Source organism: Ambystoma mexicanum, chromosome 12 (assembly GCF_040938575.1).
Source record: "Ambystoma mexicanum isolate Mex_15411 chromosome 12, UKY_AmexF1_1, whole genome shotgun sequence".
Classification (NCBI taxonomy): domain Eukaryota; kingdom Metazoa; phylum Chordata; class Amphibia; order Caudata; family Ambystomatidae; genus Ambystoma; species Ambystoma mexicanum.
This window is the reverse complement of record NC_090936.1, coordinates 1039506892-1039533809: the sequence shown is the minus strand read 5'-3', so window position 1 is coordinate 1039533809 and position 26918 is coordinate 1039506892. Positions and strand designations below refer to the sequence as shown.

General features: G+C 44.7%; 1 protein-coding gene across 1 annotated transcript in view; it reads left to right on the top strand.

The window, feature by feature from the left end:
- Window positions 1–26918, top strand: part of FSCN3 (fascin actin-bundling protein 3) — a 476374-nt gene that overhangs the window by 378264 nt on the left and 71192 nt on the right. The window contains exons 5-6 of the mRNA XM_069629566.1: window positions 12074–12244; window positions 12905–13123. Coding sequence (XP_069485667.1) covers window positions 12074–12244; window positions 12905–13110 — 377 coding nt within the window. The 3' untranslated portion in view covers window positions 13111–13123. The remainder of the gene's footprint in view (window positions 1–12073; window positions 12245–12904; window positions 13124–26918) is intronic.

The window sequence follows — 26918 nt, the reverse complement described above, 5'->3', positions numbered from 1 at the left end:
ACTTCCGTTGTCCTGCTCTCAACCTCCTCAATGCTGTCCAGGCTGGTGATTCAGGAGCACTTCTGTTCCCTTTCGATACTCCCTTGTCCTGGCAGCCAGGCGATCTTGCAGGTCAGTTTTGGTGACTGCTTGGGGTGGACAGCACGGGTTCCATTGCAGTCTCCTCAGCGTGAATCATTACTTAAATCCGCTCCCCTTTTTTAGACTTCTCTGCATTGCTCATTAATAAAGCTGCAGTGTCCACCTACTTTCCCACCTTAGGGGTTTTCGCTATGCCGCCCTGTAGCAAAGCCTGGTACGCCCCATATGCCGGGGAAAAAACGACACCTGCCGGCCAAGCCGTGATCTCCATGTGCCTTTCGCCCCCTCCTGAAGGCCCTTTCATCTGCCTGCTCGCAGCACCATGTCAAGCACCATGTCAAGGGATCACTCGACAGGGGCCCTCAGCTCAAGCTCAGCTACCTAGTGTGTGCTCTGGGCCTGTCTGGAGGGCTAATGGCAGGGGTCGGTGGGGGGCTCTAAGGAACTTTGTTTCTGTGGAAAGAAGGCCCGCAGTGCAGCCCCAGCTGTAGAATCAGCACTAGGTGGAAATTTTCCCCCAGGAAATCAGCGTGGTGGGGGTCTGCCGGTCAGCACTCCTATCCCACGACTGCAGGCATGCAGCAGGTGTTAGAGCACCTACCCCAGGGCCCACAAGGCCCACAGGGGATCCCTGCAATCATCATTGGCAACTTCTAGTGCAATGTCATTGAGCCAAACAGCAGCTCCTGAGCCGTCGTGCCCCCCGTCTGGGGACTGCAGACCAGGGCTTTCTCACGCCACGCAGAAGGCGCAGTGGGCAGCAGAAGCACTCTAACGCGGACCCCTGCAGGGACAGGAGTGAAAGTGACGAGTCCACTGGGCCCGGCCAGGCGCTGGGTCCGCTCACATGACCAAACTCGCCCCATGCTGGGCTGTCGGGGCTGCTGGGACGAGATCTCCAATGTTGGCAGTCATTTGCGCCCCTAACTTTCACAAGCTGCTCCCGCTGGGAACCCGCACTGTGGGTGGTATTGCAACAGCAGTATTGTGGTCTTGTTCTGCAGAGTCGGGGCATAGCCACCAGAATCGGGCCGGGAGCGATCACAGAGCAATGATTTGCGCTCTGGCTCCAAGTCACGCCCACCCACTCATCTAGTTTTGACCAACAGGTTTCTGTCTACAAGGTCGAAGGCTGTAGTAAGGTATAAAAAGACAGCGTATGTTGGCATCACATGCTTACCCCATGCTAGTTTCTGAACACAATACATTAAAAACCCCATTGCAATCAACCCCCATGCTCTTTCTACAACCAGTTTGAAATGTACTTAAAACCCCCTGGTCCTTCACCCAATCTGCCAATTTCTGTAAACTATAGCAGGAAAGATCTTTCTGTCTGCATCAAGTAATGTAAAGGAACGTTAATTTATTGGCAAAAATCTATAGCCCTTTTTAAAAAATTGGGATAAAATATGCGTTCTTCCAGGTCCTTTGGGCTTGTTTGTTTCAAGAGAATGTCAGAAAACAACGTATATAGGGTGCTCAACCACATTTCGGGAGACTCTTGAAAGATCCTGTTAGACAGCTGATTTGGACCCCCCTACCCTTGACCCACAAGCGTGCCTACTGATTTTATTCAACATCATCCACAGAGAAGTCCCGCTGCCAATTAGCATCAGCCTCAACCACAAACTGATCTTGCATCATTACATTTCTCCCATATAGTTCAAGGAAGTGTTGCACCCAGATGTCCTCTAAAATTGGGGTTGTCTGTACCTCTTCCTGTCACACTACCATGTCATTAATTACGGTCCAGAAATTAGCTTCTATTTTTTTAAGAGTCATTGCCAACATGGCTTCCCCGTCGTTCTGCTTGAGCCTAAATCTATGGTCTTTAGGCCAATTTCTTAACCTCTGTTTTTCTTTCTTGATAGAGTTTTTCATAGAGGTGCCGTCCAAGTCACTTTATGCTTGTGTACTAGCTTATCAAACTTATGCAAATGTTGCCTAGGCTCTAAAGCTCTTACCTTGCACTGATATCATGTCTTTCACAGTAAATAATTGTAATGTCCGTTCCAGAGTTGTATTGATAAAGGTATTCTGTATCTCTCTATTAAGAAGTAAAATATTTGTGTCACTCCACTTTAATCTGTTACCGCCACAATTAGCTACAAGGGATCGTAAGCCGTTCGGACAGCCTGCCTTCAAAACACTAGAAAAATTAGAAATGAGCATATTATGGTCACTCGATCTAGTTTCCTTAATATGAAAATCAAGACAGGTATCAAGCAAACCCTTAATTATAAACATGTAGCCAATGACAGAAGAGGAGGAATCCCTATGGAAAGTTTCAAATCTGTCCATATCTTCTCTAACTAATTATTCAATAGGAAGAGCCCTCAGTAATCTGCTAACTTTCTCCACATTATACTGTGCTTTATTTTAACGAATCCATCTTATTATGACTGGTTCACAAGAGATGTTTTTCTTGAGTTTCAGTTTGCCCTAACTTATTTGCGGGGAAACCGTCTTGGTCTCTTTTAAGTGTCTTATTGTTTGATATGTGTGATAGATATCAATGAAGTGGTTTTAGTTGTCTACCATGTAGGTTTATAAATAAATACTTCTATTTTCTAAGTATTCCTTTGTGCTTCTGTAGGTAGGCTTTTGCAAATTGTGTTTGCTAATTACACTGGGTTCCATTTCTTTGTTTATGCAATATTTACCGACCCGCTGGATCCCGAAACAGATTGGACTATTGAGTCGCCCTCTATGTATGTAATGAGCCGAAGTATTGACAGCAGACTTGAATCTGTTAGGTGGGCCATATTTCTGCAAAAGGAGGAGGTTTATATGCACTTAACTATTGTGATAATGGATGAGCGCCTTCTGCAGGGTCTCAGCCAGGTTGGAATCAATGGTGTCGAAGGTTGCCTAGAACAATGCAAGTGGTTAGGTTTACTTCAAAACATTTCACCCATTATGTTTATTGGTTATGGCTTATCTCCCTAAGTTCTGGAGGGTATGAAGAGACATGGGTTCCTTGCTTGCTGTGCCATGGAGAACCAAGCTTCACCTCACTGATGAGGGCCAACAGGGCTGAAACTTGTCTTAGGTTGCTTGTGTTTCTGTGCAGATGGGACATTGCCTGGCAGTTCTGTCTGGAGCACTCCCATTTGTGGCAGTACCAATATTGATTTGGATATGACTGGTGCCCCTTCTACAGTGGCACATAAAGGCTTAAAATAATTGTGTGGAAGGCTGACAAGAGCAGTGACCGTTGTGGCGAACCAGAAGATGAAGTCAGACTAAGTTGTGCCATTTTTAAGGGTTTTTATTCAAATAAAAAGTAAGACGCCTATCTAGCCCTACTGCTATGAGGGAGGTTCCTTACCTAAGAAAAACAAAAATAAGGGTGCTCTTCAAAGTCCAAAATAAATAGTCCTTCATTTGAATCCTACTATCTAACTGGCACTACTGCTTAGTAAAAAACAACAAAAAGGAGGCCGGCGCAATAGCCTCGGTCCTTGGCTGTTGCCTGGCCCAATAGTTAGGATTACTCTCCAAAAAGATGGATTAAACGTTTGTCAAGTTGTTTATCTCTTTCCAAACAAAGGATTTAAAGAAACGTTTGTCAAATCCTGATCTCTTTGCAAACAAAGGTTTTAAAGAAAGGTTAATCAATTTATTGTAGCAGAGTCGTGAGCCTCAATGCCGGTTATGTATGCCACCTTTTATATGGTCTCCTTTTCCTCAGGACAAACAAGGCTTTCCTAATATAACTTCCACAATTTTGACTTGTTTCTGGACAATGTTCTTTTTTCATACTTAAGGGCTGGAACTGTCCAGGTTTTCTCTCTCTCTCTATAGTTCTCTTTATTAAATTGCATGGTTCCTGGGCTTCCCAAAGTCTTCTGGCCTTCTGACAGGCTTACTTTATCTCGGTGGGGTGTCTGCCCGCACAGATTTATTAGGCTCCCGTGACTCTTATGGCTTTTCCAGCCTCGAAGATAAATGTCTCTCAGTTTCTCAGGGCTCCTCAAAGCCTTCTGACCTTCTTATAGTTTTGTCTCAACTCGACTTAGATAGGGCATCCGCCTTCTCGGGATTATCAGGCTTCTGTAACCCCTGTGGCTTTTCCAGCCTCGAATGTCACTGTTTGTGCATATCAGCGGCGTTACCTCCTTGGGAGCGTTCGATTCCCTTCTGCTGCTCAAAAAGGCAGCTAATGCACTTCTCGTGCGGAGCTCGTGGATCCAGGTTCTCCTCTGCAGTCTGGTCTTAGCGTCAATTAATGGTCCCCAAGCCCACCGCGGCTTCTGTGTAGTCGCGGCACCAGGCAAGACTGTTGCTTTTCTGTCTCCATCTCTTTCCTGACCTTGGCTTCTCGGTCGGAAAGGACACCAGCCTTCTGGCATCTTGCGAGTGATTTGTTCGCTCTCCACACGGCTCAGTGGTCTAGCACGGCTCCCCCTCCCCTCCAGGACGTCATCTCGTCTGAGGTGCGCCTTTGCGTAGGATTCCTTGTCATTTATTCAATGGTCCTCCTGGCTTTAGGTATGTCATCACAACCAAAAGGGGAGTGTTGTTCTCTGTCTGTGGTGCTCAGGCTGGATCCAGCATTACCTGAACCTAAAGAAATTGAAGAAATATCACTGTTTAGTTAGTCCAAAACAGAAGCAAGAACAGTCTTTCTCATTCTCATGTAGGCTGATAAGAGGGAGTTCTTCTAGGAATGTGAGTCCTTGTCCCAAAGAGGTGATTCACTCCCAGTGAGGTCCCACTTGCCCAGACCGCTAGGGAGGGTCTTGTTGAGTAGGCTCACTGCTCACCTCCCTAGTCTCAACAGGGGTGGCTCCCCCCTGGGGAGAAGGGATGAATTGGCATAAGTCATTTGAAGTCATTGCCCTGTCGGAAGCGGCCCGTTCTGGGTGCAGCTTTATGGCTGGGACATCTGTTCATTTCTAGGTCCCTTCCTCCAATTCATCATAACTCCATGCAGTTTGGCACAACTCGGCATAACTCGGCATTCTGAGCTAGCGGAGGAGTATGGAACAGCGAGGTGGAGTGGGGTGAACCACAGAGCCAAGAAGCTTGTGTCGGCGTACCCCTAGGGCCGAAGTGGTGCTCAACAAGTTTACTAAGGAGTGATTAGCCTGTTTTGCCTTTGAGGAAAGGGCGAGTTGAGGTCAGAGCACTAAGGTGAGAGCGTATGGGATGTATGGCACAGAATGTATGTTTCGGATGCCATTTCCCGTGCTCTATCACCCCATTCTCACTTGTATGTGATATTGTGTAACAAGGTGGACCAACTGTGTTTAATGCCGGGAAGCTGGTTAATGGTACATTGCATTGCTCCCTTTCCTTGCCAAACACTGCCTGTGGATCGCCCGTGTTTTGGAGTTTCACATGGGAGGCTTCTTAATATCCCCATGGCTATCGGCTAGAAGTGCCTAGAGGTTAAATCTGAGTGATTGTGAAAACCATTGTGATTACGCCCGTAGGTAATGGCTGGATGTAAGAAGAGCAAATGCTCTACTCCTAATGGGAATATGTTATCTGAGCTCCTTGCTGTTAGTGCTCATAGAAGAAGACGACTTCAAGAGAGTAGATCACATTCCCTCTCTAATATTGATATGGAATTAGCAAAGGAGGGTCAAACTAATCATGAAGCTCAGAAATATAAACAGGATGGGGCCAGTGTTCTGCAGTGTGGTAGTCCCAATCATCTGGTCCCAGTGTGGCTGTGTCGTGATTTGTCCCCACAGTCGGGTGGGGAAAGAGAGGGTAAAGAAGAGGACACTCTGTTGGTTACTACTTCAAAACCTGTGAGTGATTCTATGGAGAATTACAATGTGGATCCTGATAACATCGAACCAATATGGCAGTTAGTCAAAGATGGAATCATTACTGACTTTCAGAAGTGTAAAAATGTTCATGATTTTGGCATCTTGCTCGACTCTTAAATAAATCTGCACAGTTTGTGATGCCTATTAAGATAGATAGTTCATGTCAAACTGCTCTGTGTTCAGAGATAGCAATGGAGGATAAAAGCTGCCAAACTTTGCAGATAGATTGTGGTAAATTGATTTGTAAATCTAATTCGGAACCCCAGATAGTGGACTTTATTAAGCAGTGTAAAGGGGCTGAGGATATAAACTGTCAGACTGAGATGGATGCAACAGACTTGGCTAAATTAGTGACTCTAGCAAATGATGGGCTGAAGCACATTCAGAGCAAGGATCCTGGCTGGGCCTCATACTGTGTCTCGAGTCAGACTCCTTCCTCCTTCTCCTCCTTCTCTCCTGTGACACCTGAAGAAATTACCAGTGCTGTCCACTCCATGAAGGTCTCTTCTAAACAGGCCTCCCCTTGTTCATCCAGGACCATCAGGGATAACATTGGCTCTCTTGCCCCTGCTCTCGCAGATTTCTGCAATCATTCTTTTGCTACTGGATCTTTCCCCTCACCCCTCAAGCACTCCCTTGTGCGCCCACTCTTGAAAAAAACATCCTATGATTCTACCTACCCAGCCAGCTATCGCCCTATCTCCATCACCCCTTCCCTGGGGAAGCTGCTTGAGAAGCTGGCCTTGCCCCAACTCAACTCTCACACTGAACTTGTTGTTGGCCTCCACGACCATCAATCTGGATTCTGAGCATCCAGAGGCACGGAAACTGCTCTTCTGAATACCTGTGAAGAACTGCTCGATTCTCTGAACTCCAACTCCCCAGCTGTCCTCATCCTTCTCTATCTCTCTTCTGCATTTGACACAGTAAACCATTCCATCCTCATACAAAGGCTCCATGATACACTTGGTATCTCGGAACGGGCACTGGATTGGCTATCCTCTTTCCTTACTAACCGCTACTCCCTGGTCATCCTTGGCCCCTCCTCCTCTCCTACTTCCATCTCCACCTGTGGTGTCCCCAAGGGCTCTATACTCTCCCCCTGGCTCCTTAACATCTACCTTGCTCTCCTTGCATGCCTCATCTCCTTCTGCAACTTCCAGTGTTACGCAGACGACACGCTAAGGTCTCTTCTAAACAGGTCTCCCCTTGTTCATCCAGGACCATCAAAGATAACATTGGCTCTCTTGCCCCCGCTGTCACTGATTTCTGCAATCACTCTTTTGTCACTGGATCTTGCCCCTTTCCCCTCAAGCACTCCCTTGTGCACCTACTCCTGAAAAAAATATCCTCTGATTCTAACTGCCTGGCCAGCTATTGCCCTATCTCCATCACACCTTTCCCGGGGAAGCTGCTTGAGAAACTGGCCTTGCCCAAACTCAACTCTCACACTGAACTTGTTGATGGCCTCCATGACCATCAATCTGGATTCCGAGCATCCAGAGGCACAGAAACTGTTCTTCTGAACACCTGTGAAGAACTGCTCGCTTCTCTGGACTCAAACTCCCCAGCTGTCCTCATCCTTTTGGATCTCTCTTCTGCATTCGACACAGTAAACCATTCCCAACATCATACAAAGGCTACATGATGCACTTGGTATCTCGGAACGGGCACTGAATTGTCTATCCTCTTTCCTCAATAACCGCTACTCCCAAGTCATCCTTGGCCCCTTCTGCTCTCCTAATTCCATCTCCACCTGTGGTGTCCCCCAGCGCTTTATACTCTCACCCTGGCTCTTTAACACCTACTTTGCTCTCCTTGCATGCCTCATCCCCTCCTTCTCCTCTAACTTCCAGTGTTACATAGATGACACACAGCTCTTGTTCAGACTCCCTGCTGCCCCTCTTGCACCCTCCATCATCCCTGACTGCCTATCTGCCATCCAGTCCTGTTGCACTTCCAATGCTTTCTGCCTCAACGCCTGTAAAACTGAGATCCTTCCCATTGGCACCTCTGCTCCCTCCTTCTTCCCCTCACTCTGGCCTTCCTCCTTGGGCTCTTCCCCTTGGCCTTCAACTGAAGCTAGAAACCTTGGAGTCATCTTCGACTCATCTCTCCTTGCTCCCTCACACTCATGACAGTGCCAAGATGTCCAACTTTCACTCTTCCTTCTCAAAGGAATTTTACCTTTTCTCACTTTCCCGCAGAGGCTCAATGTGACTCAAGCTCTGGTTCTCTCTAGACTTGACTACTGTAACAGCTTCCACCTGAACCTTCCCTCTCAAACTCTGCCACCCATCCAGCTTATCCAGAATAGGGCAACAAGACATTTCCTTGGCTTTAAGCCCAGGGAGGGACCACATCTCTCCTGCACTAAAAAGACTTCACTGACTCCCGGTTGCTGCATGGATTAAATTAAAATCCCTCTGCATCATCCGCAAGGCTGTCTGGGCCCGGGGACCACACTATCTTCAACTTTATCCTACTAAATACTCTCCCTCTAGACCACTTCATTCCTCTGGCACCAACTCTCAGTGTGTAAAGCGTTTTGCTAAACAGAGGGCAGGGGGTCGCTCACTTTCCTCTGTGGGCTCCCTCCTCTGGAATAGTCTCCCCCTCCCTCGGCACCTTGAAGATCTTCCTCTTTTCCTCCTCTTTCACTCCTTCCCTCTTCTCCTAATCCCACAGTTGCTGAATTGGTGTACTTGGCCCTTAAGCATCCTCAGAGCCTTGACCTCCCACACAAATTCTTCCCAGCTCATGTCTATCCACAGCACTTAGCATCTGCATACCCTCTGCTCTGGAGTCTCACACTTACACCTCCCGGGTAGCACTCAACATTCCTAGCACTTTGTCTATGGCTCTCCCTCGAGCTTTGACTGCCCCAGCACTAACCACCTCTTCCCTCTTCCTTTCTGCACTTGCACGTTCTGAATACTAACAAGACATAGTAGGTTTGTCTGTCCCTCCTTCTGTTCTTAAATATTGTGTTGTAATGTGTTTCCCTCCCCTGCTCCCTCCCTACCCTGTGGGCCCTTTGAAACAGTATTGACTTATTGTATAAGTGCCTAAAAAGCAAACAATAAATAAATGGGGACTCTGTAGGAAAAACAAAACCAAAGGGTGGCCTATAATGTGTCCGAAAATAGCCAAATCTGAGATGCTTTGTATTTGTGATAAGTCCTTAAGAGAATGGGTCTCATTCCGATTCGTAGGTAACCACGCCGCTATTTGCGGCATGGCTGCCTCCGAACTCGTCCAAACTCCGGCCTGGTGAATGGAGTAATTACCAGTCCATTCCGAGGTTCGAGGGACCGGTAATTCCCCATTCGCCAGGGCCATTCCCCATTCCCATTTGAGCCCCCATAGGGCTCAATGGGAAGGGGGAAGGCGGCAATAACGGTACCAGGACCCGCAAAGAGAACTCGTAGTAGGGCGGTAAGGGTTTAACGGCACCGGTCTCGTTACTGGTGTCCGTTAACCCTTACCGCCCTACTCGGAATGAGGCCCAATGTGTCTTTGATTGGAGACAATAATTTTATTATTTTGGATGTTACAATGCCAGCAGGGTTTGAATCCAAAGAATCCTTGAGGAACATGGTCATGGCCTGTTTTAGATTAAGGACTGGCACAGGATTATGAAAACTACTGTCTTTAAGGTTCTTTGAAGAATTAAAATTGACCAATGGTGTTTGTTTGAGAATAGAGACTGCATATTAGTTGGCTGCGGGAGTAGCAACCTTCCACTGTTTCTATCACATTTTAATAGCCTGACTAATGTTCCATCTGAGCTGAAGTTGGTTGTGAATGCTATTGTTTAAGGTTTTAATCTTTATCATGGACTGCCTGGGTTCGTCCTAATCTACTTTACCCTGTTGCATGTATGGTTGCATTTTTTTTATTTAGTAAGATTTTGATTTGTAATGTAGGCCTAATGCTTCGATTGTTCATATGTATTTCTTTCTGTTGTGTTCTTGTCTGTGGGTTTGTGCTGCGCCGGTAAGCCTCCGGGCATGTTGGTGCACAATATAAATGCAATAAAGTAAAGTAAAGATTTGTCACAAAGTGTTTAGAATTAATTTAAAACTTTCCATATATCACGTTGTTTGCTATTTCTTTCTTATACATAGAGTATGAAAATAATTGTTTTAATCAATCCGGATGAAAGGAGTATTGATTTTTATTTTGAGTATAACATTTGTTATAAAAATATGCAGGCTTAGATTACCATCTTAATGGCCTATTTTCCCTTTTTAAACAGAGCTATGTTGATCTTAGTATAGAGTAATTAAATCGTAAATATCGGAGTTATAGTCTTTATAAATCTATTTCAGACATGTTCGCTTATTGTATTTGTGCTTGTCTTCCTTTTAAATAAGGTCATATTTATTTATTGATTAAGTGTAAAACATGCAAATACATAAACAAAATCCCTTTGTTAACAAAGGAACTGCCGAGATTATGTTGCAGATCCAATTTTTGAATAAGATGATCTCCATCATCTCTTGTTACAAACATCCCTGATATAGTTTCATTGTTTGAGGTAAGGTGGTGTACCCCCTTTACAAAAAGATTGAACAGTATGGTGAAAATGTCAATGAAATGTTTGGATTCTGGAAAGAAAAGATCACAGGGACCTAATTGGAAACCTACCTATTAATCATAGGTCTGACAAGGTATTTGTACAATTGCACAGCAAAGCAAAGTTATGCTTTTAGCATGGTAGTGTAGTTGAAAAGCACATCCCCTAATTCCCCACTAAGGAGTGTTCTGGTGGAGGTATTCCCCCATTTGTGCAGAGTGTCCACAGGCATGGGAACACAATGCTGCCAGAACCACAGAGTGGACCGTCATGGTGATTCTTCTAAAAGTGGTATAGTCATGACATGCAGTACTACATGCAACAATTCACTGATACCCTAGACTGCAGTCCCCCAAGAAATGGATTACTTAGGTCATCTTCAGCCCATTAAATGGTTTTCCAGGGTGGACTTGTGGTGTGTAGGGCATTGGTGCACAGGATCTCACAAGGAGAGAGAGAAATAACACAAGGAGAGAGAGAAATAAAATGAAATGAAAGCCAGTTGCATTATTTTGCCCTCCGCTGTGCAGCAATGGTCTCCACATGCATGCATAGACATTGTGATCCATATCCATTGGATGCAGATAATAGGAGAATCCTGCATAAAGAGCCCGGCCTGTATGTGCAAAAGAGGTGAGGTTCTTCCCTTCGGATTCTCCTGATTCTACAGAAGCCTTATTACTGTTAGTGTACACACATCACTCCGCTGGAAGCAAGCAGGGATATCTTACAATTTTAGGAGAGAAACATGTAGCCTCAGGATTAGTCATCTTGGTCTCTGGCATTGGCACACCAGGAAATTCCGAAGTGGGGGTGCAGGTCAATTTTTGTTATATACACAACGCATTCTCACATTACATTTCTCAGAGACAGTGTATTTAGTCAATATCCTGCCTTACATGCGTCGATATTGCAAATGTATACATCACAGTTTTGATTTAAGTCCTTTTTGTTGTGAGTGTATTGTGGGCATTTTACTAACATATTGTGAACAGCTTGATAATTTAGGAACTCTAATGTTATGTAGTGGAAATGTATAACATTGTTTGTGGCTTAATACAGAAACCCACTTACAGCTGGAGGAGCACAGTACATTCCACAAACATGTGGCTACATGCAGATGAAGGATATAGATATATATATTTCATACTCACTTGCCTTAATTCAAACTCACTATCCTTGAGAAAGTCTTTACTGTTCCTTTCATTTACTTCACTCATCCATACTCAGCCATTCACTCACTGTCTCACTTATCATTACTCGTATCCTCTGAGTTCTTTAGACCCTCATAATCAATCTGCTCAAACACCCATCCACTAATCCCTGGTCCCCTGACTCATGCACTCCCACAATCAATCAGCCTCATCAGTAATCCATATGTTCTCCCTCTCCCAGCCCTCAGTTATCAACACCCTCACCAGTCCTCAAACCCTTAACTCATCCTTAGTCCCATGATCCCCTCCTCTATACTCAAAATCAACATCTACACTTTCACCACCAAACAGTCCAGTTCACTCATCCACACTCTCCATGGATATATCAAGTTGGAAAGAACAAAGGGATCTATTTTATTGTCAGTGACAAGGTATTTTGCTGTTTTTTGTTCTTCCCCATTGCTGTAAAGGGCCAGATGAGGAGTTTGTGTTACGATTGTGCAATCGTGCCTACTTGCTGCTGCGCAGCCGTTATGGCTACATCGGTACCTCTGTGTGTCAAGGAGGTCTACAGTGCAACCAGCCAGATCCCCTCGCCATTGAGCTCACTCCGTGCAGGCAAGCGACGTACCACTTTGGAGGTAAGGGCAGAAGGGTCAAGATGCCGGATGTTCATAAACCTCTAATCACAAGGAGGCATGGCCAAGGGAATGTAGTTGCCAATGCACCTGGTCCCTTCCCCTAGTCATGAAACATTCCCCTCCATCCCCCCGGCCGAGGCATGGGTAGCCAATGGTAATTGTCATATGCTGGAGGGGGCACAGACCAGCCACATCAATGCCTGTGTGCCCATTACATCTTTCTGTTGCTCCTATGAATAGAGACACATACAAACATGAGTGAATGTCAATGGAACTGGGAGCCTAGTTTTCTCATAGTCATTTACTCCACTACATGGAGTGTCATGCCAATCCGCAAACGAGTCTGCAGATGCAGGGAATTGGAAGAAATGTGTTGATGCTGGGAATTGGAAGAAATGAGACACTCTAGCAAGTATAAATAAGGCTGCCATTGTTTTCTGGTTAGTCACCTCCTGTGCAGATCAATGTTTTACCATGCCTTTAATCCATTTGCTCTTCAACACCATTGCAACGGGCTATTTCATGCAATCCTAGATTTCCTCACATGATGTGCACAGCATGAATGTTGGAAGAACATCATTAGAGTACAAAAACACATAAGAAAGCTTGTTGTGACTGTCTCTAGCTGTGTCATTTGTTGATTGCTAACATCCTTTGCAGTTCAGGGTGGAAGATTTTGGCAGATACGGCCGGATGGCAGCGTTACAATCGATGGCCACTGTCCTCAAAACTTCTACATCGAGATCCGAGGGACAAACTTCCTGGCGGTGCTGGCCCCAAATGGCTACTATTTGCGTGGCGACCAGTGTGGGTCTGTGGTGGCAGACTGCGAGAACATCATCAGAGACTGCCTGTGGGAATTCTAGCCGCTCACAGTAGGTGAGTGTTCGGGGTACATTTTGGGTACAATATTGCTTGAGTCATGTGTTCTGTCTGGTGACCCCAACCCAAAGTTCCTACACGTGTTTGCGTTAGTTAGCAAGATGGATGAAAAAACATTTGCAGTCTGTCAAGTATATAAGCAACATCCTCTCACATCTCTCTGCGGACATTTAGCCAGGAATGATCGACTGTGGCATGCTGGGAGTGTGTGGACACTCAGGACCATCTTATAGAGTTTTGGGACCCGGTGTACATACACCTTTGGGGTAGGACTCGATCTAAAAAAATTAAGGGTCTAGAATCTCTGGTCACACAATAAGCAAATGTGTACCCACAAAGTCCCCTTGCCCTCTTCATCCTTATTGGAATAAGATTCATAAAAAAGTGGCATTTCAAGGTCAACATTTAAGCAATAAGCCCCGAGCCGTGGGGGCATTACCCTTAACGAAGGCCCCGGGGCATTACCTGACTCGGTAAAGCCCCACACGGCGAGGAGCTTATTACTATTAGTACCCTGGCCCACAAGACCGGGGTACTAATAGCATTATTTTTCTATTCCGAAACGGTGCAGTGTTTCGGAATAGGAAAAAATATATTTAAAAAAATGGCTGCTGAGAAGGGAAAACTGATTCTGTTTTCCCTTTCCATGGTGGCCATCAGGAGTGGACGCACTGGGGACAGAAGTGATCCCAGCGCGTTCGCTCCCGAAAAAGGACCAAAAAGAAGGTAAGGGGGGTTTGGAGGGCAGGGAGGGGATTGTTTGGAGGGTGGGGTGGGGCGAGCGAGACAAAACACTTACCTGAATCCCTGATGGAGGCTCGTGTGGAGGCTCTGAGTGGGGATTTCCCATTTCGCGCCTCCTCATTGGCTATGGGGCTGCCACGCCATCCGCCGGGAACAAAGGAAAGGAATCCCGGGTGATGGATTCCCGGTCGGGTAAAGCCCAGGCGAGGGCCAATCAGATTGCATGTAAAAATCTGATTGTCCCTCGCCGAGGTACTAATAAAAGATCACGACCAGGGTACTTGTGTTCTGGCACAGGTACAGGGCACTTTTTAACAAGAGCAGCCACAAGGATATATACCAGCCATAGTGTAAATGCAAAATACAGAACAGTAGAAGTAAAAAAAAAGAACTCGGATTAGCAGTCTCACAGATTATAAAAGTGTGCATGCATGGAAGCAGGAGACATATCAGAAGCAACCAGAAGGGTACTCATATCAAATCATAGATCGTGGATACAGATAAGAAGCTACTCAGAAAGGTGCAGCTACTGAGAATTAGACTGAGATTAGAAGAGAGCCAAGGTTTTGAAGTGTTGTTGATGTTAGTGAGCTAAGAAACAAAAGACGTTGTGGTGTGCGATATCTCAGCAGTCATGATTATTCCATAGAAAGCAAGATTATAGCCAGTTAAAGTGAGTTTTTTTAAAGAGAACCCTCAGAATTTAGGGGCTGACATTTTTTAAATGTTTAGGGACTGGCAAATGTTACAGATTAATTGAGTTGCCCAAGATCACCACTTTAATTAAGAAGTGAATTTGGGATTTTAGCCCAGTGTGCAATTTCTACACTTGAACTGTTTTCAGGTTCTAGTCATATGGCTTGGTGCCAATATGTGTGAATGTTTGGCTTTCATGAACTCAAATAATACCTTTTTGTAGACTTGACTTGGACGATGCAAAGATTATGTAAGAACCCAACAATTAAAAACAAAAATGATAGAAAAGTGTTATGCTGAAGGTCAATGATTTTAGCTTAATTTTCTCTATCAAGTGAAATATACAGGTACCTGAATACTCACTGATGCAAGCCTAAATAATCTCATCTGTTTGTTTCCATTATATTGTATTTTACAGCTTTGAATACACCTAACACACACAATGCATTGTTATTCATGATGCGCAGAAGAGCATTTGACGTGGTACAAAAAAAATAAAACTTTTTTTGTGACATAGCAGGAAACAGACTAAGCAATTTGACCAGATTGCGAGACGGCAAACATTTTCACAGAATACAACACAGTCCTATACAGTGAGATAAGATGTTTTGTCCATGATCACTGTATCATCTTGTGATAAAACCAGAATATGAGCCTCAACACTGGTTAAATAGTCTTGAATTTGACTACCTTAACCTTTTCTAGACTGGCACTTTATGTGTTTTCTTGGGGTGTTGCTGCTCAATTTTTAACAACTCTTGTGTCAAGAGGAACAGAGCTCTAGAAGACCACCATGCTGATGCTACATTCATTTTTATAGATAGTGCAATCAAGTGCAGGTATGCTGTTTTGTAACACAGTTGGTGTTACTATCCCCAAGGTATATGCACATGCAAGTTTCTCAACCTCAGACATAGAAAAAGCAAAGTTGATCTTGCCAGAATGTGGTACTGTGCTCTGGCATATGAACAAAGACTTCTGCTTAACTCGTTGAGTTATCTTCTGCACCATAGTGGCAAACACATTTATGGATATGCATTTCAACTGTGATTTTGCAAGTAATCAAGATATTGTTCACAAAAAGGCGAAAACACTACAGGAGTTGTACTGTAGTAAATGCACAAACTGCATTCAGTACAGGGAACACAGGAAGCATTACATGATTAGTTGATCTGAATATAATGTACATGTTGACAATAGCTAGGCTGCATGTTTATAGACTCACAAATGAATTATGCAATATCCAGACATGTGGTATTTATGTTTTATTTTTATTTTAAATGGATAAAAATATCTTTGTATCAGACAGCAATGTGGGGTTCTCGGGGCTCATGCCCTTTTTGCCCTTCCATAAAGACTTCTCTGCCAACAACCAGTTTCTTCTGGTAACCTAGATTGGGAATCTGTTCACAAGTCTGATAAAGTCTTCCACTGCTAAATCTTATTAGTGCACCCTCGGTGATGTGCGCTATGGTGATTGGCCAATATGTGGGCTATACAAATCAGTATAATCAGGGACGTAAGTGGGATGTCTCAGAAAAATTTCTATGAAATGGGTGCACTGCCGGCGTTCCCTAAAGTCCCTGCTCTCAAACCTTGATTCCAACTCTACCTCAGTTTTCATCCTCCTCAATCTATCCTCCTCCTTCGACACAGTCAATCATTCCAACCTCATAAAACGGCTTTGTGAAATCCTAGGCTTCACTGTCCATGCACTTGATTGGTTGACCTCCTTCCTCTCAAATATGCCCTCACAAGTTCAACTGGGCCCGTTCCTCGCCTCTATCTCACTCTCCACCTGCGGCGTCCCTCAGGGTTCTATCCTTTCACTGTGGCTCTTTAACATTTACCTTGCCCCTCTCGCCCACCTGTTCTCCACCTTCTCTCCTAATTTTCAATGCTATGCTGATGACACTAATGCCCTCCTCTTCCTCCTCTCCTTCCTCTCTCATTCCTGACTGTCACACCCCTATCCAGGCATGGTGGGCTTCTAATGATCTCTTCCTTAATGCCATTAAGACCCAGATCCTTCTCATTGGGACCCCTGCCCCCTCATTCCTCCCTACTCTCTTGCTGCCCTCCTTGGGCTCCCTCACCTCACCCTCTTATGAGCAAAAAACCTTGGTGTCATCTTTGACTCCTCTCTCCTTCTCACCTCACATCGTAGACCTTGTCACGAAATCTCATTTTCAGCTTCACCTCCTTAGAGGTATTCTCCCTTTCCTCACCTTCCCCCAGGAACTTAATGTCTTCATAGTCCTAGTGCACTCTAGGCTTGACTACTGCAACAGCCTCTTCCTTAATCTGCCTCTTTCCTCCCTCTGCCCTCTTCAGCTATTCCAGAATAGGACTGCAAGACTTATCCTTGGCCTCAAGCCCATTTACTGCATCTCTCCAGCCCTAAAGTCTCTTCACTGGCTCCCTGTGGCTGCAAGGATCAAATTCAAGACACTCTGCATCATCTACAAAGCTTTCTGGGGCCTGGGACCACACTACATCCAACTCTCTCTCCCTAAATACCTCCCTGCAAGAATACTTCAGTCTTTTAGCTCTAAATCTCTGCAAGTTAAACGCTTCTCTAAGCAGAGAGTGCGGGTAGATCTCTTTCTTTGGCAGGAGCCTCCCTCTGGAATGGCCTTCCTGCCTCTCTCCGTCTTGAGCCGGATCTCCTTAATTTCCAGAAACTTCTCAAGATCTTCCTTTTCTCTTTCTTTTTCTCCTTCTCCCTCCCCCTTCCTGCTAGCTCCACCTGCATCTATTCTGGTGGCATGTACCCCTCATGATCCTTACTAGGGCAGGCCCTCCTTCGTCTAGTCGTCCCCTCATCCCTTACCAGCACTTACCCTTTGGCACCCTTCCACCTCCCCTCCCTCGTTCTAGTTGACCCCTTATGCTGAGCACTTGCCCCCTTGGGGCTCCCTTAGCACTCCACCCACCCTCATGGCACTTCTCCCTCTTCCCCTCTCCCTGCACTTTCTGTTATTGCACTTGCACTTTCTGAATGTCACAAGGCATAGTAGGACCATTACTGTTTTTCTCCCATGTACGCCCCTTGTCTTGTGGCGCCTGGAAACACCTTTTGATGTACAGGCGCCATACAAATGCTCATTAAATATAAATAAATAGTCGATGAGCCTAAGCCAATATCTTTAAGCTCTTGCTCATGAGCTTTGCGCTTTAGAAAAAAATTCCTTTTCTTCCATAATTGTGGTCTATGCCCCTGTGCCTGGCGAGCCACTGCTAGAAGCCAAGGCCTTTTTTTCCTGAAGCATGAGCCATAGCTTCAGTCTTTAGGGGGAAACAAACACATGGCTTTGCCTTTTCTTCCATACTGGTAGGGCTGGCCACCGTCAGGCATGTCGTGGGTGATCCCTACATCTCTTAATTAAAGGGCTTCCTGGTGGGGGTCAGCACCGCAATTATGGGTGAAAAGGTGCGATACAGAACCCCGCCAAACATCCCTTTAGCTAAGAGATGGAGGGATTACCCCCTCAGACCCTGGGTGAGAGGGTGATGATCGCTGTAAAGGGCTGCCTGGTGGGGGTCACCTGCCGCCCATTAGGCCACGACCACCATAGGTCACGCCCCCTTACTGAGCCCCAGCTGGATTTCCCATGCCACTTAGACTACTTGGTATAACTAACAGATTGTTCCAAGTATCATAGCGATGCAGACCTGATCTCACAATTAAGACACAAGTGTGCAGACGGCCGAAAGAGGAGTGAAGTGGGTGCCTTAAATGAACAATGAAGTAAGCATTTACCGAAAAAGAAAGTGGCCATAGAGCAATGGACTGCGCTTTGAATATGACGTCCCCTCATCTCGGAATATTAACACACTGCCCCCCACCCAAGGTTTGAAAAAAAAGTCCATAGAAATGGGAGGGGGAATAAACACTCCCCTTTAATTCTGCCCTTGTCTCTCTTATGAGCTGCACCTTAACAGACCAACCCCCTTCTCCACGTTGACCGTAATAATAACCGTCAACTCTAATCTCCTGGGAAACTACCATAGGTGATTGTTACCATGTGAAATTGCTCCACTTGCTGGTCAAATGGTCAATTACCTTAAATAGATTCATATAAGATTTCGTAGATACTTTTTCTTCATTATTTTAAAGCGCGAAGGGCACACTAATAGCTTTGTAGACCTCGTCCTACCGAGAGTTATGGGCCCATGAACCTTGTCAAAGTCACTTGATTCTCTCTGGCCTTTAACTTGGAGTCCAGGAAGCGTAACTCCTGATATGGCTCTCAGGCTATGTCTATAAAGCTTAATTATAACCCATGGAGTGCTGAGAGAGCATTCTCATTGTACAATCTGCACGCAAGTATAGCTTGCAGATTGTTTCGAGTGCCACATTCTAAGGCTACCAGCAGCGCAGGGAGCACCCACAGCCAAATTCACTTTGCATGCATGCAGCATGAAGCCTAAAATGCAATCATTTTTAATTCGTAGTAGTGCACTGGAGATATTCTATATCTGCTATGTGTGTTATTAGACAAAAAACAAACATAACGGTTTGTGGATGTGTACTCTGCCTAGGGGACAGAGCTATTTCCAGGAAGAATCCACCTCCCGTTAATTGGTTGCTTAGTTTATTGGGCCAACAGCCAAGCAGCTTGGAGCCTACACTCCAGAAATTCTATTTCAAATAATACTTTCCGTTGCTAAACGATCTGTCCCTTGTTCGTGTCTGTGCCACAGTGTTTGTGATAGACACTCCCTCCTCTCCCGAGTTCTCTTACAGTTATAGGGGAGCCTAACCCAGCTGGTAAGTGTAACTTTATTAGGTACTCATTCTTTTATGCCAGGTCTCATCAGTGTGTTAACATCAGAAATGACACATATAAACTGGGGATCTTAAAGAAAGACAGATGTTTTATTACATAAAAAAATGTTGTGTTTTGTATGGCAGCAATCATTCGCAACTACCTATTTGAAAACAATGAGGTGTTTTTGTTTGAGAATAGATTGCTTATGTAATTTGTCTGGGCTTCTTCTGAGGGCACAGCCAGTTACAACATTTTTGGTGCAATGTGGCAACATCATTCTAGTCCTGGTTATGTACATTTATGCGTATAGACATTGGTATAAGTTGGAGACTTTGAGAGGCGGGGGTAGTCAACTTGACTCGGACAAGGCTTTGCCGATGTGTCTGTCATTTAACATCTTCATTGCAATTCTCCTTCCAAAATACGAGTTCCTTTGCTTTCCTTAACACAGCCTTTTTGACACATATTCAACTGTGCATTCACTATAGAACTATAAGGACTGAAAAACCATTGTCTGGCAAATGCATAGATCCTTTCACTGCCTGTATAGAGGTGTGTGGTATTTTTATGCATTAGAAAGGAATCACCCTTTTGAGCAAAAACAACAATGGAAACACTTCCCTTCAATAAGGTGCAGTAAGAGTAGAAAGATAAGGGGGTGAGGGGAATATATGAAAGGTTTAGAATACAATACAAAGAAAGTGAAATTAGAAAGAGGTGACAGTAGCCAGTTCAAGTATGGTCTATATGGTCGTGCATTCGCAGAGTTGGCAAGACATACAGACTTTTAACATGAGCATTTTGGAAGGACTGCACTGGAGGAAAGCTATAGGCAGGGATGCCAGCACTAAGAAGAAAATAATAACTGAGAGGGATAAAACCAGTCTTTCAAAGAGGGATTTTAAAGGTGGGAAAGTGTAGATGAACTTTGTATATATTGTAAAGTTGGATATGACAACCACTAACTACAAGAGCTCTTTGCTATGGAAAGTTGAGAGTGTATAATAACTGAATGCCTATGCTTCATGCAGCAATCCTTGAAGTAATATTGGATGTGGTAAAGATGTATCAATAGACTGTGCTTCAGGATATCTAGTTGCTGGGAAGAGCAGAGCTGCCATTTTAGAGAGATTGAATCTGAGAAATCTGGAGACCATCCATGACTACCCCAAACATAGACAGGCTAAGAGTCAAATCTGTAGAGTTGAAGAGTTGAGGGAACAAGATCAGGAAACGATTTGGGAGTCATCAACGTAGATGTGAGATTCACAGCCAACACATTGCTTAATATCAACTAAAGAGAGAATAGAAGAGGATCAAGAAGCAAACCATTGAAAAAAAGATCTAAGATTGGCAGTGCTTTCCAACAAGTGATAGAAATTGTGTGATAAGGTAGATCGGATGGAACCAGGGATACTAAGAGAATAAAGTGATGAGGACAGGGTGGGATAATCAGCTGTTTTGAAAGAAGCAGGAAATATCATGTGCTGTGTCTATGTTGCTACGACATTCATTGTGCTGGGAACCTGATCCCATTTGGGTTCCTTACACCCAACGGCAGCTGCGAGGTTCTCTCTACGGTTCCCCTGTGACAGTCAATGCAACTGCCTCACTTTTCCATCCTTAGATTGCCTGAATGGACCCAAGCCTAATAGAAGGTAACTGCCATTTCCCTGATATCAACTCTCACACCTCATCACTACGCTCAAAATTGCCCCTACACTGGCGCAACATTAAAGCAAATGAATATTCATGCTATTGTTTATTGCAACCTACATTATTATGCACCAATGTATTGCAACTGACTTATATGGGGAATATATGATGATTTCCTAAGTTTTCTTTGCCAAATGACATTTTATTTTTTATTTTATTACCGATTTTACCACTTTTTCTATTGCAAAAGTGGGGGAACTTTCCACACCCCTCTTACCCTTGTCCCTATTCCCCCTTTCTATATACCTAACTCAAACCCCCATCAATATTTTTACTATAAAAGTAGTGGTAACAAATGCGGCAAAATAAATTCTGCAAAAATGAAATTCGGCAAAAATAGGTAATTTACAATGTGTGGCACATGAAAATTAATTATTATCCTTCCAGGTCATTTTCTCTATCCAATAATTGTCGAAGTTGTTATTCTTGTTAGTTTTCCAATGTATTTTACTAACCACAAAATGTCAGTAATGCTTGATCTACACATGTTTCGCGCTAATACATTGCATACTTTTCAGTTCATTGGTTTCTGAAATATAATATAAACATATGAGTCAGTCATTACATTTGTGAAGTTTACTACTGGGGACTCAGGAGCAGAGGATTCTCATTTACATTGAGTCCGAGCGCAACTAGGTGTGTATAATCTGAAATGGTGCCGATTGCCCTTACTCTCTTCTCAGAATAACCCTCCATGATTATGCAAGTAGGTTTAACTGTAAAAAAAAAGACTCTGCACTGATCAGCTGACTATATCCCAGTGTTCAGTAAAAGCCACCATTTCAGCATCATCGTCAAAGGACTCCTTTCTTGAAGGTCAACTCTTAAGGTAACAACGTTGATGTTACTTAATGGGATACCACATAGATTATTTGCAGAATCATTACCTTCAAGATGCAAACAGTGTTGATAATATGTTAATTAAATAAATAAAAAAGCAAGCCTGCGAAAATATGTACCAACTTCAGTGAGCAGTGCTTGGTGGCAGCACTTGCTGGAGGTATTTTATATGCCATTTCAATAATCTTCAGCTTTTATGCCCTTTCCTCTATAAAATATTCAAAGGTTTCTTCCCATTCCCATATTCAGTGCTTTGATAACCCAGTCCATGTGCTCTGTGTATCTGATTTGACAACCCAGATTATATTATTTACATTTAACCAGTTTCTAGATAAGACTATCATTGGGGCATTCTAAGATGTTCTTTAATTTATGTAACCTATCATACCAATAATTTTTAAAAGACTATCACAGCGTTGGGGACTGTCCCCAGGCAAAGATATATGATGTATGATGTTATTTTTGTACGGCATGGTGCAAGGCATCAATGATATTGTAATTTACATTTACATGGAGGCTCATGCCCTTGGGTTTCTGAGGAACATAATATTTACATCCCCTCTTTGAAACTGAAAATAATGCATCTCCAACATGTCAAGAACATAGCCATGAGTCTTTACATGGTCGATTTGCATATGCTTAATATGATTCCAAATATGAAATCATATTGTGCACTATTCCAATTCAAATGTTTTCGTTTCACTTTTTAAAGCAAACGTTCTGTCTAATACACATAAATACAAACATTGGCCCTCATTCCGACCCTGCACGTATCCTGGCGGTAGAGCTGTCAGGATACTGGCAAATGTGGATAACGTTCAGGGTCGGACTGGGACAAGAAATAGGCCGGTCACCAAAAAAAAAGTGTCCCACCCCTCGCCTCAAAAAAGTGGCCCACCCCTCGACTCACGGCCCTTGACCTCTGATGACATAACCGGACGTGATGTCATTTGACCACACCCCAAAGTGACATCCCGGGAAGTAAGGAAACACAACCTTTCACCCCTTGACAAAACAGGAAGTGGCATCAAATAGCATTGTTCCTAAGTACACTAAATTACTGTGAATCCAAGCAGACGTCCAAGGCCAAATGATAATGTTATTGTATAGCACTTACGCTTAAGCTCTTTTTTTTATAGAACAACTATGCATACAATATCACCCAACCTGTGTTGGTACTCATTTATCGACCTAAGAAAGATGAAAGGCCTTTAAAAAAAAAAAAAAAATTTAAAAAGATTATTTTACTCTTTCACCCTTACATTAAATACACCCCTTCCCCTTTCAGCTCAAAAGCTACCAGAATGATGCATGGAATAGGAAATTAAACAATCATTTGACTAATTAAATCAGTTACTGTCCACCTGACAGCAAAAAACGGTGTTGTGTTGTTTTTATCTAATTTTCTCTCTATGGGCCTCATTACATGGTAAGCGGTAAGGGTTTACCGGTACCGGTATGTTACCGGTACCGGTAAATCCTTACCGCCTTACTACGAGGTCCCTTTGCGGGTTGGGGATTTTAACGCCTACTTTTTGCAGGCGTTAAAAACCAACCCGCAAAGGGACCCAGGGAGCTAATTACGGTACCGCAATTTACGGTGCCGTAATTAGCGCCTTCCCCATTCCCATTGTGGGGTAAAAATGGGAATGGGGAAGGGCAATGGTGGAAGGGGGAATTACCGCCCCTCCAACCTTGGAATGGGGCGGTAATTCCCCTTTCCACCAAGGCGGTGCCAGTATTTTACCGGCATGAACCATGGCGATAATTGCGCCATGGTTCACCGCCTACCGTGTAATGAGGTCTTTTGTATGTTTGTGTTAATTAGCTCAGGTTTTTAAGTTACTTATTCTCTTGACTAACTACAGACTCAATTTCATTATGTCATAGAACCTCCTGAACTTCAAATCTTAAGTAAATAGGTTATGTCACAGTTGATGGTTTCAAGCCTGGATTTCTAAAATACCACACCAGTACAATTCACTTTAAAACTCATTGTTCTAATTGTTTCCCTAAATGAAACCTGGCTAACACCTACTGCCGGTCCAACTCTATCGATGGCAATCCCCTTGGGACATGCCATGCTGCGCTGCGACATAACACTCAAAAAAGGAGGCAGCGTTGCCCTTATTTACAAGGATTCTCTGTATTGTATCCTACCGGCACCATCTCTTACCACCACCTGCCTACCTAACTGTGAACTGATGTAAGCCAAGCTTAAACGCTCCAATAACACCACCTCACCATCCACCTCATCTATCGACCCCCAGGCAACATCAACACTTGAAACTGATCTCATTCACCTATTGTCCACCAATATTAACCCCACCACCCAATTCCAACTCCTGGGCAACTTAATCTTGGGTTAGACGACCCCACTGACTCTGAAGTCATCACCTTATCCAACTCCTTGGCAGCCCTTGGCTGCACCCAACATATATTATCCCCTGCCCACTTGCTTGGTTGCACCCTAGATTGGATTGTGGACCAAAATAGTAACATCTCCATCATTTCCAAATCACTGTGTCCCTGGTCATCTCACCATACCATCACCTTTGCCATCCCTAACCCCACAACCCCAGCTAAGCCAGTAGTCGGCCTGACCTCCATCCTGGCCTGCGGCACCCGTAATTAACCAGCAACAAGGTCATTCCCCTTCTCAGCCTCCCTCTCCCACCCACTCAGAACAATACCTCCTGGTTGAGCACTACAACAACTTGCTTAGTATGACTGTTAACCTCCTTCCCCCCTTAAAACCCACAAAACCAAGCAGTCAACACACTGTAACTCTTGGTTTACCCCATACCTTTGCGCTATCCGCACCTCCAAAAGAGCTGCCAAAGCCATCTGGCTCAAAGAGGCATCTGTAGTCAACAAGCTTCGCCTTTCTGAAATCTCACGTCACTACAAACATTCCATCCAGAATCCCAAATCAGCTGTTTACAACAAAAGAATTTCCAGGGCAGCCTCTAGCTCCTGCAAGTTGTTTTCAATACTCCGAGAATTGGAGACCCCCATCACTCCGTTCTCCACCATCACAAAAGACAGTGGATCATTCTAAGGCACCGTTGTTACCGGACCGGCATAGTACGACTCTGCGAGCGGGTGCCGTCGCGCCCACCAGGGTCAGACCTGGTGGGCATAACGGCACCCGCCCGCAGAGTTTCACAGAAGCACCAGCACTGTTAGTAACGGTGCCGGTGCTTCTGTGGTCCCCATTCCCATTGAGTCCTGTAGGACTAAATTGGGAATGGAGATTAACATTTACCGGCGCCTGACTTCCAGAAACGCCGGGGTTGATATCCCCCGGTGATTCCGGCAAGCCAGGCACCGGTAAATATTGCAAGTCCAGCGGCAACCCGCAGGTAGCACGGCAGGATTACCGCCGGACTTGTAATGTGGCCCAATGCCTGGTGTAACACCAATCAAAGATACCTTCACAGGGAAAATCATACAGCTTTAATCTAAAATAAAAGCCAAGATAACTTGCACACCAGTCTTCACACCTAGGGTAACTCCACCCAACACCCAAAGAGTTACCCCTCTTTTCCATTTCCAACCCGTGAGTATCACCACCCTCGAGAAGACCATTATAGGTCTAAAGCCTTCACACTGTAAAGGTGATGTCTGTCCTGCAACACTGATAAAGGAATGTGCAGAACCCCTAATCCCCCTCATCGCCACCATCATTAACTCATTTTTTGCCTCCTGTACTGTCGCCTCTGCCTCGAAAGAATACTGGAGCTCCCCTCTTCTCAAGAACCCTGCAGTCGACCCCGCGGTTCCAACCAACTATCGTCCCATAACAACTGTGACTTTCCTACCTGCAAGTCTAGGCATTCCTCAAGCTTCACCATATTCTGGGCACTCGGCAATCAGGCTTCTGCCCAAAGCATGGAACTGAAAAAGCCCTCCTAGACCTCAGGAATCAGCTCGAAAATGCCAACAACCATGGTGACCACTCACTAGTACTATTGCTTAACGTCTCTGAGTGTTTGACCTCGTGGACCATGAGATCCTTTGTCAGACCTTCAACTCATTTGCCCCTTTTCTCTGGATGCCACAAAAATGGGTTGCCTCCTTCTTGCCCAACAGAAGCTCCTGTGTCTTCTCCGGGGACACTGCTGCTAACCCTACACCTATCCCCTGTGGTGTACTCCAAGGCTCTTGTGTCTCCCCTACACTCTATAATGTGTACACCAGGCCGCTATTCGACCATTTGGATTCCCTCGACATATCATATACAAACTATGCCCATGACACTCAAATTCTTATTCCCCTTACCAGGGACCACATCTCAAAATATCGTCGATCTGCGTAGCCATTCAATCTCAGATGGCCGCGCATAGCTTTTGTCTCAATGACGAAAAAATTGAGCTCCTCCTCATCGGCCCACCTTTCAAAACTGTACCAAGCCTACAAATGTTTCCCCATCAATGGCCATACCATTCCAGTGGCACCTCTGTCAAGACCCTAGGCGTGTACCTGGAATCTGCGCTAAGCATGACTCGCCAAGTCAGTCACATTGCAGCATCATCGGGCTATGCGGACTAAGCTCATTAATGCTAGCAAATCCTTCCTGTTTTCCAAGAGCCGACTTGAAGTAGCACATGCACTCATCAGATCAAAACTTGACTATTCTAACTCTCTACTCTGTGCACTACTGAAAAAAACCTACACAAACTACAAGTCATTCAAACCAATGCCCTCCGGGCTCCCCTAGACATTGGCAGGCAGGAACACATCTTGCAAGCTAGAAAATCTGGCCACTGGCTCCCGGTTAAGGATAAAATCAAGTTTAAGATCTTGTCCATCACCCACTGATGCCTATCTAACGATGCTCCTCCTTATCTTGCACAGAATACCAAGAAGCATTCTTTGACAAGGCCAGTTAGATCAGCCCACACTCATCGCCTCACAACACCTACATTCAACTTGAAAAAATCGGGGGGCTCTAGCCTCCCAGTCCGTACCCCCACCCTGTGGAATGCGCTTGCCCCGCCCCCCTCACCTGCAAGGAG